The sequence below is a fragment of the Pseudopipra pipra genome, chromosome 7 (genome assembly GCF_036250125.1).
Source record: "Pseudopipra pipra isolate bDixPip1 chromosome 7, bDixPip1.hap1, whole genome shotgun sequence".
In the NCBI taxonomy this organism is placed as follows: domain Eukaryota; kingdom Metazoa; phylum Chordata; class Aves; order Passeriformes; family Pipridae; genus Pseudopipra; species Pseudopipra pipra.
The window spans coordinates 18,887,544-18,900,602 of NC_087555.1; the positions used below are offsets into that span (position 1 = coordinate 18,887,544).

The following is a 13,059-nucleotide window of genomic DNA, read 5'->3' on the forward strand; positions in this document are numbered from 1 at the left end:
AGCTACTGTAACCTGTTGTTATTCTACTAACTACTTATTATAAACCAGATGCACACAAAAATATCTACTATTTGAACAGATGAAATACAACATGCAAATAAATATCACCATAGTATAATACAATTCCTAAATTATATCACAAGAATGATAGAAACAGTACAACTAAACCTTTCTTAGAAATATAAAAAATTATAAGAGAAAACATTCTCCTACAAAGTAAAAATAAAATTAAATAAAACGGCATTAAAATATAATGAAGTTACTGGTTTATAATGAAAATCTGGACTCCATCCATACACTTCCTTCCTTAAGAAGGCCTTCTGATGCCTCCACAGCTCCTTTTCTTTTTTAAGCTCCCATATTCAGAGCTAATTCGATATAGCAACATCATCAATCACCCAAGACAGGAACAACTGTCTGTATTCTCCAAGTCTGGCTCAGAGATTCCCTCCACCACATCCCTTACAATCATCAAAGCTTTTCTCAGTGCCTTTATTTACTTCTGCAACACTGGTGCTCAAGCACATTCTTTTTGTTAAGCTTTCTGTGTGTATTAATTACTGTAAGACAGTTCATAAACATGGGCTTAATGCATCTTCCAGCAGAAACTGCAGCCACCGGAGAGAGCCGGAGTGTGCAGCCGGGCAGCCTGGTAACAGACCAGCACAGCCAGGATGCAAAGTTGACCCTTTACGTGTTTATTCTCTGCCCCAACAGCAAGGCTACGTCACCTGCCACGAGTATCAGAATATTTACTATCAGCTGCAGGGAGGAGAATTATCACCAGCACTACTGAATCCCATCAGCAGATACAATGCAGCAAGCACAGAAATTACTGACAACTGCTCCGCTGACTCGGCAGTGAACCTCACTGTGCAATCTCAGTGCACGCACGTCCTGCCGGAGCCGCCGGATTCCTCAGCACACCTTCCAGACCTCTCTTTGTATTAACGATATAAATGCGCACTGTGAGCTCTTGTGAATCACAGAGGAATTTATCTTGTGTGGAAATTACATTTATTTTTTTTTTCCGTTTAAATGAGTCAGTCAGAGTGGCTGAATACGGCATTCAAAATTATGATGGGTGGGAGCATTTTTAAGTGACTGATTTCGCAGCACAATGTGCCCTATATTTATTAGCCTTTTACTCTAGGGCTATTTTAATTGTTATCTGTTCATGCATGCTACACTATATAATGAAATGCTCCCATTTCACTCATAGAGTGGAGAGTTTTTTATGTGTATCTCTATTAATGACCCTTAATTAAGTTGATTTTAGTAATTTAAATATGATTTTCCTCTGGTCAAGAAGTATTTTTAATGGGAGATATTGGAAATGAACTTTCATATAAGCCCTTTTCTAATGCTTCTTATTTAACAGTTACAGCAATTTATCAAGCTATGTTTTCAATGAATGAGGTATGGGGTAGCCATGCAAAAAACCTGTTAATTTACATGATTCATCAAATGTGATTGTTAGCAACATTGTTTTTGGTATTTACTTATAAAAGACTTCAATTTTCCAAGCAATTAGCAAAAGCGTTACCAATGGATAAACTTCGTGACAGTTCTAAGCTACAATAAATACAAGGATACATCTTAAGAGACAAAAAATAAATTAATGTATTTTAAAATAATTTAGTCATAATATCAACAGAAGCACAGTACCAAAATTATTTAGGATTACAAGAATTAACATCCAAACCATTTAGGAAATAAAATCAACTTGCTCTTGATAAAGTTAATAACATCAAAAGCATTGTTCTGACAACTCTTTTCAAAATATGTGATTTAATCTTTTTTTAAAACTGCAAAAAAGAATGACTGTGGAGACAGCATATACCCATTTGGGGGTAAAACACTAGAGGTCTTTAATTTGGGTTGTCAAGTAATTTTAATATTCTATCATAATTTATCTTCTTGTGGAAATATTCATTTTGCTGAAACCTCAGAGGAATAAAAGTTTAAAGTGAGGTATAAAAATTATTATGGGTAACAATATGTGGAATCCAGCCAAGACAACTAGGTAAGAATATATGGCTTTTTACTGCTAATTACCAAATGTTCCCATTTTTCAATCTGAAATAATGGCTGTGGTTTGAAAGACCTTTACTTGTAATCGTAATTCTAACTGTCTAATAAAACACTGACTTTGTAATCCCCCTGTTGCAAAGGTATGCTCAAGCTTCAAAAATAGGATGGGAAAGATTAAAGGTTCTTTCCAGCTCTGTGTAACCTGTGTAGCAGAAGAGCAGCTCACATTTCACAAGCAATAACCTGTGCATTTGCTAAAAAAAAAAAAAAAAAAAAAAAGGAAAAAACCCAAGAACAACACAGGGAAATGCCTGAGGCAGAAGTTGAAACTGATTGGGCAAAGTAGAAGGACAAGAGCCCTTGAAATTAAACAAAAGCAAATTCATTCTGTTGACAGATGTTGATTACATCAAAGCCACAAAAGAACTTTTTTTTTGCTTCTCTTTTTTTTCCTTTTTTGCAACTAATACCTCCACATTTTCTGTGCACTAAGGATATAACATATCTTAATCAACATAATCCAACACATAATAATTTTCAAATTTGGTAAAAGTATATTGTAACAAGGTCTTAACAACAGGCTTCTCCAAACAAGAGTGTATTCACATGGTCATGTCTGCATACCCGTGCTGGTCACGCCATCATCAGCCCCTTACTTCCAGGGGTTAACTGCTCTGGCAGCCAAATAAAATACAGAGAGCGCTGTGTAATTATGGAGACAGTCAAAGGGCAGACTCTATTTTGAAATCTATTTGCACAGACAAGGTCTTCCAATTTCGCTTACAGGAAACAAGCTGGTAAAGGGGGTCTCCTCCTCTCCAGATGCTTTCCACACGTTTTTCCCACATCAGGAAATCGTGGACATGGACACCATGCAGCACTGTTTCCTGGATTGCAGAACTATGCCATTACAAGAAGAAGAGCAAGTCCACGCTCGTGAGAAATATTTCCTCCTAATTGGACGCATTAGGGGAAAGCAAAACCCATAAGGACTACTGAAAATGTGACTAGCAGCAATTTGTAAACAGGACACAGCCACAGCTGTCATGATGGTACTGGAGAAGAGAAAACAGAAATGAAAGGGTAAAAACACTCTGTTTTTAATAGCATGATTGGGGAAATGAAATATTCATCAGGATAGATGTGACTTCAGTTACAACAGCAACACATTGGTGAAAACATCAACAACAGCATGCTTATGACTCTACTCTGATAAACTGAAACATAGGCCACTATCTTGCAAACATTATATTCTAATTGGGATTGTTTTATTTAATTATTTAAATTATCTGGAAATTAATGACGATTTGTTTATTTAACAAAGGCACTAACAGAGTTGCTGTTCTTGTTACCCTCCTAAGAGGCAATAAAGCAAAGGAACAGTCAAACGCCGACGGCCTCCAAGGGAGCAGAATCAGCCCCTCTGCCGACATGACTGGGATTCCTCCGTGTCACTGAAAGAAGTCGATTTTGGCCCTCAGATATGCTCCCTGCTAATTACAATTCTGCCCTTCATGCAGAGTGGAACTGGGCAATTTGTTTTGCTGTATGCCAATACAAATCAGGTTTTAAATTTGGAGTAAATTTATAAACTATATGGAAACAGATTCTTTACTTATTATGATTTAGTCTAGACTAACAAACTAAAATGATGAATCCGTGCCTAGATTAGTTCTATCTGGAAGAGTTCCGTGCTTCTAATTCATTATTCAGTCAAACTTAGGGCCAACAAAATAGCTGTTCTACAAGTTGGTAAACTGGAAAACCACTGAGAATCAGAACCTCTTCTATTTACAGGAAGGATGGCAGCCTAAGGGTACTTCATCCCAATAATAACAACATTCAAGTACCAGTGCCCAGGTCATGACAAGCCATGACCCTCCTCATAGCTCCTTTAGGAAGCTGGCTCGGTGCCACCTTTTATCAGCAGCAACCAACAGTGCAACTTTAACAAACAAGAAGAAAAGGAAAAATTAATATTATATCATTAAAATCTCCTTTGAGCAATTGAGCAGTTTCGTATATATTTATATATATATATATGGATTGATGGATATATACATACACACACACACAGAGTCACACCAAGGCAGTATAAGAAATAACTGAGTAAAATTCTGGTATCATTACTTCCCCATTGTATTATAGGATTTAAATAATGAAGAGTACAATCTAACTATATCTGAACAATATTCATTAATATACCAAAGAAAATGAGTTGTCTGTTACAGAAAGCAGGATCAGGATGTACAAGCTTAACTTTGAGAACAGGGCATTGCAGTTTTCCAATAGAGCCTTACATGCTAGTGCTATTTCTACTATATTTTCTCTCTCTGATAAAATAACACTAGTAGAAAATAAAAAGACAGTGTTGACTAAAGCAGTATTACAGTAAAATGGAACAAGTCCAGTACAAAAGCTGGACAAAGCAATATTAAGAGTTTCAATCACAGTTAATATCAAGGGAATTTAGGCTCCAGATCACAGCATCTGGCAAGTATCAACTTCTGTGACTAGCAGGAGAAACATTCCTCTTATGTTACTGCATTCCTATATTGAGTAAATTAATTTATCATAAAGTGAATAAATTAGAATGAGAAACATAACTGTTCAGGCTTGCATATTTAAATACATTTTTCAATCACTTTCTGTTTATCCCTAGGTTTTTTAAAAGATCAGAGAAATTACTTTTGCTTGAAAGATTGCTTATTGTATTAATGATTTCGATTTTTTGGGGAAGTAACAATTATTGTAACAAGTTATGCAGTTAAAAAAAATATCAGTTTCAGATTAAAATAAAAAGCTATTCAAATAGTCCTCACACACAGCACAATACCAAATCTTGTTGTTTATATGCACCCACCCACAGCTTTAACATTCATTGAATCCTACTGGGATAAAATCTTTTCAGGTGCTCTGCGAAACAACTGTTTTTCAACTGGCATGTTTATGTCCTACATACATGCCTGAATCAATATTAAATGTTAAAAATAAATCCTATTTTAACCTCTTAAATTTCCACCTGAAATGGAAAAATATGTCTGGATCACCACAAAAAACCACTTCCCACAGAAACCCTTTCAGTGGGTGAGCAACACTGCTGAAATAAGAGTAATCTTTGCACAGAAAATTTAGGAACGCTCCTGAACATTGTATCAGGATTTTCTATGTAGCTTGAGACACGGTAAGAGGATGGGTAGTCAGACTTTTTCCTTCACAAAGTATAAGAATCCTTGCAGTAAGTATTTTCAATACACCTGCAGCCAAATCTTTAAAGACACAATGCGATTTCTGAATCATAAGCCAGTCTTATACCAAAATTAAAAAAAAAAAAGTGCACATGGCTAGCAAGTTTGGGATGAATGGGTTAACTAATTACTCATTTGGTAAAAATGACAGCTAGCAGTGTTTTTTGATTTGTGTTAAAAGTTGTTAATGACTTGTATTGTCCTATTTTCACATGAAAACACAAGTTACTGTTAGGACAGTTAAGCCTTTACTGAGAAAACGCGTATGTGTCCTTCGCTAGACTGACAAGTGTGTTAAGGTTGGGGAATTACATCCTATAATTCAGATATATGAGCAGAGAGGTGTAAGAGTTTACAGCTGTTTCTACTAAACTACTGTGGTGGTGGTGGAAATAAGTGCTTTTTTTTTAATTTTTTTAAGAAGATGCTCTGCACCAGGAAGACGTTCCAATCAAGTGCTTGCCGCAGATAACTTGTAGCATCCTGATTAAAACATTTATTTTTAAACCTGTCAGTCATTAGTATGTGCTATTAATGCATAACTTGGAAGCTTATTCATAAATATGTGACATTTGGGTCACTGAATGAATTATAATGATAGAATTATGGTTCAAACTTGGAAGAGTAGGGTATAATGTTTGGAAGCTGTTTTAAATATCTTTAAAATACCTTTCACTTATCTTCATGCTTAACATTTACAAAGACCTCTTTCTTAGCATAAAAGTCCCTGTTTATCAAACAGTGATACAGGAAGAAGTTGTTTACATTTTCAGAAGTACCAACATACATCACTTATGACAAAAAAAACCAAGCACTCCATAAGAAATGCTCAATCACTGTCAATCATACACACTAAAATATACATAAACCAAAGCATGTGGTGTGAACTGTATTAGATTCAAACTGAACACAGAATTACAACTATAACAAACAAAAAACCAAATAATTACTAGTGACTCACAGGCTGATTTACCAAACTACTGGAAAGGTAGGTAACCATAGAAACCTGTCAGCCTAAATTCAGTACTTTAAAATTTGTATTTAGTTGAAAATGCTGACAATTATGTTTCTATTTGACAAAATCCATACTTTTAAAGGCTTCACTATTTGCTTTGGTACTTAAATAAATGCTTAAAATTATTTCGTTTTTTGGTTACTAATAATTTGCCTTCTATAGCTGATTTTACTCAAGTAAAGATTGCAGTTTACTCTCTGTAATATAAAATGTTAATATATTTTAATATTGCAAATTATTTTCTAACATCTCTTTAATGACTGAAATTAAATAACAGTATAAAACAAACACTTCTGCACTTACTATTAAATATTTTGCATATAGACTTTTCTACTGCTGCACACTAGCAAAAAAAAATTACTCAAATTAACAGTTAAAGCTGAAATGCTAATAGCCTTTCAACTTATAGTTCTTTTTCACTGACAATTACAATTTGCATAGCTTAAAATTTAATACTATGATTAGTACTAATGTCCTATATTTTACTTCATAATCTAAATGAGTAAAATATTATTTTTGTAGTTTACTGGCTCTTATACTTAGGCCATAATGTTCAGTGTGTATTTCATTATGTAGATGAGCAATGGATGTTGTCTAACATGATCTAAATGGGTCAACGGTATTTTCCTATTCACATTAATCATCCAGACAGCCACACACAAGAAAAAAAAAAGCCCTGAAAACTAACCTACGAGATCTCTTTTTATCACTGACTCTTCCCACCACTCCCACAACAGCAAACACACGCAACAGGAGACGGGAGCCTCGGAAACTGGGGAGCCAAGGTGCTGCTCTCTTGCCAGTGCGCAGCTCCCGCCACAGCCGGTGCCGGCAGCGGGCAGCGCTCCCTGGGCTGCCACGGCCCCGTGCCAAGAATGATTCTCGTCCTGCGAAGTTCAATGGGAGCTGTGTGTTGACAAACTGAGCAAATTTGAATCAGCAAAATTCATTCTTGGCACGAGGACACACAACTGTGCTGAATGCAAAGGCGTGCTGCCCGCTGACGCTGCTCTGGCAGCCTGGTTGTTCCTGTGTAAATACACTTGTCGGAAAACTCCCGCTAAAGTCAAAGGACACAGGATGAGGCCATTTATTGCCAATTGTTTATAAAACACATCAAAATTAAGGGTTCTATTCTCAAGCCATGTAACTACCATCTACGGCCCATTTCATATATGGCATATTGCAAATAAAATGGCAGTTTATAAATAACACACCGCTTCTGTAGAAAGGGAAGCTGTTCTAATAAATGCTAAAGGGAAAGAACATAAGCATAAAACAGGCAGAAAGTAACAGGATGGTTGTGTACCAAACATTCAGACTCATTTATTCAAAAAATATATTATTAAGATTAAAAAAAAAGGAAGCCATCAAAATTGCCTCAAACACCAAAGTACTGCCATGGCACAAAATTTCTGTAAAGGCAGAGATGACACATTTGATTATATTATGGGGTAACAGGGTTGACAGAGCTTGCCTGGGAAACCCCACATTGTTTATGCCATGGGGCAGATCCTGTTGGACATCACAGGGGAGGTCCGAGCTTCTTGGAGATGGAATGCATGGGCTGTGAGACTACAGGCAGTGTGGTGGTGGGACTCCTTGCCTCCTCCCCGATCACTGTTGGACATCCAGTGACAGATGGTTAAGCTTTACCAGTGACCGCCCTCTGCATCCATCCTTATATCACAATAATATCAACACAGCCATACATATTTCAGTCTGTTTTCTAGTAACAAACTTAAACTCTTGAAACTGGTCTTGGTTACCACTGAAAGCAGCTCTTATTTGTTAAACAGGTATATCAGTAATAGCAGCACACACAACATCTCTTCTCCAGAAACTATACTGGCCACTCACTTGGTGCCACTTATCTGCCAACACAATCCCAAATTACTCACTTTGAGATATGAAAACCAATAATATGGCTTGGGCACTGGCCACTGACTTTCTCTGACAGCCTTCACCACGTTTTCTCTTCCAATCCACACATGTAAATGAAGGGGGATAGGAACTGTGCTTCAGCTTTTAAAGTAAACTAACCAACATATGGCAAAGTAGGAGCTTTCCAACTTTTTGGACCTCATAAGACTTAATGTGCAACACTCATGCCCTGGACAAGTGTTTCACCAGTACCTAATGAACAACTGGGTATAGCAGGCACCTTAACTGGATGCAGTAACTCATCAGTGCAGAGCTAAGGCATCCGTGGGGACTGGTGGCTAATTTACTAAACAACTACCACCACTATGATGAATAAGGTTCAGTCTTTGCCATGACCTTTCCTAGCTGTCAGGAACATGGAGGAGAGGTCAGCGTATTTCATTGTGTGACAACCCATGTGCAGGTCAGTATCTGGCACATCATTTGCCTTGCCTTGTCCCACAGGATGTACATCAGGAGGAGTTAAGACAACTGACATTCAACATCTGCAAACTTCTAAAGCACATCTTTGGGACTGGCTCCAGCCCTGCCCATCTGGCCCTTTGCTTTTCAATGAGAAAACACCACATCTAGATCCCAAGAGTTAGCTGGGAGTCCTGAGAGGTAAGGAAGGACCTCTGGTTCTCTACACTGCCCCACATCCCATGGTCAACACCCCAGCTGTTACTAAGGGAGATTTCCTGGAGGAAACACAAGAAGCACTCATTAAAATAAAAACAAGAAATCACAAATTACAGCAGCTACTTAATTCCTAGAGAGAAGCTCACGCAGTCCAGTTGTACTTTAGGCAGTGTCTCTCACCTCCAGATCTTGACCTTGCTCCCTGTCACTCCTCCTGATGCACACTGTACAGGTGTCAGTCACCCACATAATAGCTGCTGACTGCAGACAGTGCTCCAAGGATGGGTATGGCAAGGCCCACGACAGCCACTCCCCACACAGGCCAACTTAAAAAAAAAAAAACAACCCACAGTTTTACTTGTGATTATTTTTCTAATTAAAAAATCAGGTCAGTGAAGTTGTTCATTAAACCCCAACCCAGGTATGATTCACGACGCACTATAAATTATTCTGAGAATTATAAAATAGAGCTGGACAGAGAGTCTAAATGCCTCAAGTCTGGAGGGAGTGCTGGTGTTTCCACAATGTTCTGCAGAAGCCCAGTCACACAATCAGGCAACTTCTGTGTTTGACTTCGTATCTTTGGTCTGACTTAAAAAACTTTGGTTCAACGCCTGATTAAATTCTGACCAGCTTTGGGGCTAAAATATATGAAAGATGTGATCACAGAAGTTACATGTCTTTACAAAATCATAGCTGAGTCATGTACAGGAGGAGGTCTCAAATCCTTTTGACTCTAAAGTCATCTCCAAATCAGTGGATTCAGTCAATTACATAATAAGAATCCTGCTGTATAATTTTATCACAGAAAATGTGAAGTCTATTTCAATCCACTTGCACGGCCTACTGAAAAGTGATGTGACTGTGAATTTGAATTTTACAGCCCTGGCCACAACTTCATAAACGTCAAGGCTCCTGATTTGCATTCAGTAAGCAAACAGCTACAGCAAAATTGATTCTGACGTGGCTGCTCCCTTGGCAAAGGCACAGCCATCAGAAGTGACTTGCCTGTGCCTTTGCCCTGCAGTGGTTGGTAGGGAATTACCACTTGTCACACCACAGTGGACAGAAGAGAACCAGTGCCTTTACCCCAGCAGTTTATTTTCATATGGCTGAACTTCAGCTGCCAACATCCCACCAACCCACTTGCAATCTCCATCTGGTTCCCATAGTTGGGGGTACTGTTGCAGCAAAACTTGCCAAAGTTTATCCAGCAACTATTTCAGTCCATACCTGATTTTGTGAAGCAGCTTTTACAAAAGACAAAATAGACTCCAAATGAACAAAACCAAGACTGTCTTTATCAAGCAGGTTTTAGAAACAGCTACTTCTGCAAGCTTTGAGTTGCTCTGAAATTAAATTTTGGCAAGAAAACATGTATTAGTTAAGGAGAGTATTCTAGAACCCAAAACTCTTAGACAATATGATGATACTACTCAGAAAGCTGCTGGGACAGAGCTATAACAGCAAAACAATCCTTCCTAGTACAACTTGATCTTTTTGAGGAACTGATTTAAGCTTTCCCAGAAGTGAAATCTTCGCACGAGCTGAGCCTCTGCTGATTTAGCAGAGTGTGTCAGAGCATAAATAAATCTTTAGAAACCCAGACAAATCCCACTACTTTATTTATTTCTTTAAAGAACACCCATTTCTGCCATGACTCACAGGAAGTATGTTAATAATCAGTGCAGAACAACCAGAAATAGGTTGGAAAGGTGAGACTTGCCTAGTCACCTCACAGGTGTTAGTTCAGAAAGCACATGGCAATGATATTAACCCTTGTCACCACTTACTGATTCATCCACAATGCACAAATGTGACTTGATGCTCAGATCTGTACAAAACACTATGGGCAACACTTCCTCTCAGTGTCAAACCAGGATGTCTTTGCAAGATGACTATCCACTTTGTCCAGTGCTGAAGGACCTCAACTCAACAACTCCAGATGAGTTTACAAGCACACTCGAGAGCTGAGAACTCAAGAAGCACATAAGCAGATCTGCAGTGCCTGCACTATTTATTACATAAAGCATCTCCATTTTACATGGAAGGAAGCTAGGAGCTCATTGTTGCTTTTGTCCAACTCCATCTTCATCTGTCTCTATCAGAAAATCTGAGACTAAACAGCTGGAATTTATGTTAGAAACAAACAATTTATTTGCCTTTTTCTTTCAATGTTACGCCACATCTGTTGACTTTCATAATTTAAAAAAAATAGATAGGGCAGGACCTAATTTAAGTTTATGTACAAGAAAACATGAAACAGATAATCTGAGAAGTGTATGCATTTCTTCAGAGAGCATCTGATATGCTGTAAGTATTAATGTATAAATTCAGATTGTGTTTATTACTGCAATGGTGCAAAAGGAGCTCGATCTAAAACTGAAACATAGCTTTAAACAGGTTTTAACAATGAATACCTGGAAGTAAACACCTTTAAAATGTGAAAGCTGGAGACTTCATACAGCTGGTTAGAGTGGGTGGTTATTTATAATCTAAATTCAAAAGAGAATAGTGCAACTTTCAAAAACACTCATGATAGTTTTCTCAGGCTGCACGCTACTGAGCATGTTTGCCAAAAGACCTCAAAGGAGTTTTGAGGAGCCCTTTATTCTCCTTTCTAAGGCTTCCATGCAGTAGGGCAGTTTGCTGAACACTTGGTTTCCAACATTTTTCTTTTTCTTCAGGAATTAAGAAGTATAGGGAAAGACAGCTACTGATTTGGAAAGGACAAGATCTCTAAAAGGAGAACAAACAAATTTTCCATACTTTGTTTCTATGTCATAAAACATTTTCAGTATTCTCCACTCAAATAATGTTTTCAATATGAAGTATTTTGAGGGAATTAAAAAAAAAATAATTCAAACTTCCTTTGTCCACCAAGGAAAAGCCAGTTCTCATATGGATAAAGCCCTTTGCCAATGAACAGTTCATTTCTCCTAAATCCTTTAAAAAACATAGCAATATAATGTAATAGCTATGACAAAATAGAGAATTCTGACACTTTTTATAAGACAAAACACAGCCACATACAATATTTTCCCGTCCAAATTGCATCCAATAAACTACAAGACCTTACCCTGTGGTATACAAATTTTCATGCATATTCTCTCACATTTTACTCCTACAATTAAAACATCCACTATTCTGGTTACACGACACACCTGATAACGTGAAGGAGACTGCGCTTCAGTAATTATATATGAGTGTGAATCTATTAAAGACGGGGTATTTGTTTTCTGCCACATTTCTAACCCAATGCAGCAAACCAAGATTGAGGCTAAAGTGAATATTTAATTATCCAAGCTGGACAGACTACATGGTGCTGATACATAACAAACAGTATGCAGTTGTTTTCAATTTGATTTGACAAAACCTGGGAATTTGATAGCAAGACTTTCATTTAGAAAGCAAGTTCATTATCAGTTTGTTTTGGCTTCCTACATGGTAGCCCACATTGCCACTGGAGGATGCTTAGAAAAACCTACGCTCAAAAGCCTTGAAGAACAGCGAACCAACAGGCCTCAGACAAGCAGGCCTCTCAAGCACAGAGCAGCTTTGCCCCTTTTGTGGGTGTTTTTGCCTGTCTGACAGGCAATTCACTCTGACATTTATTGGAGAAGCATCCTGAAGAAGAGCACCACACCGTGCAGCACTGGCTGGCAGCGAGCACCTGGGGCAGGGGATTCCTCAGGGCAGGAGTGCAGGGGAAGCCCCAAAGTGAGGGATGGGTAGATGAAGGGCTAAGGAAATCTGTGCAATGTGGCAAGGGCCACTGAGCAGAAGTGGTACAAAGAACATGAGCTTTGATGGCAAGTGCAGAGACAGGTGTAAAGGCTGGGGAGAGAAAACTTACAGCAGTTTAAAAGTGTAAGGTTGAGAAGAAGAATTTGGCAAAACAGAAAAAGGCAGAAAACCTCAGAATTTATCAATCAAAACTTAAGTCATATAAAGGGGGTAAGAAACAAGCAACTGAGAAAAAGATCCTTATTATAAAATATGATTTTAATGTTTTGAAACAGTTCCTTTTAAAAAATCTTTAGGAGTTTGTTTTCACTCTAGATAACACCAAAGGCCAGTGGTGTGACCTGAACTGCTTAACACAAAATATGAGTGACTTTTCTTAAATGGAGACTAGAACTTGACTTCATACAGTGCCTTTCATACTTAGTGTATTATAAATTGCTTTAAATACTG

At 37.8% G+C, this 13,059-nt stretch overlaps 1 protein-coding gene across 3 annotated transcripts in view; it reads right to left on the reverse strand.

Annotated features, from left to right (window-relative positions):
* The window catches only part of METAP1D (methionyl aminopeptidase type 1D, mitochondrial), a 45,512-nt gene that overhangs the window by 24,007 nt on the left and 8,446 nt on the right, over positions 1–13,059 (reverse strand). Inside the window, exon 1 of one of the 3 annotated variants that reach the window (XM_064660847.1) lies at positions 873–954. The exons of 1 other annotated variant lie outside the window; for it this stretch is intronic. Coding sequence is in view for 1 of the 2 variants with exons in the window: in XM_064660848.1 (XP_064516918.1) it covers positions 2,819–2,882 (64 nt within the window). In the remaining variant the exon portion in view is untranslated. Of the gene's footprint in view, positions 1–872; positions 955–2,818; positions 2,898–13,059 lie in introns of those variants that run through there. One more of the 3 variants, XM_064660848.1, reaches the window with a different exon arrangement.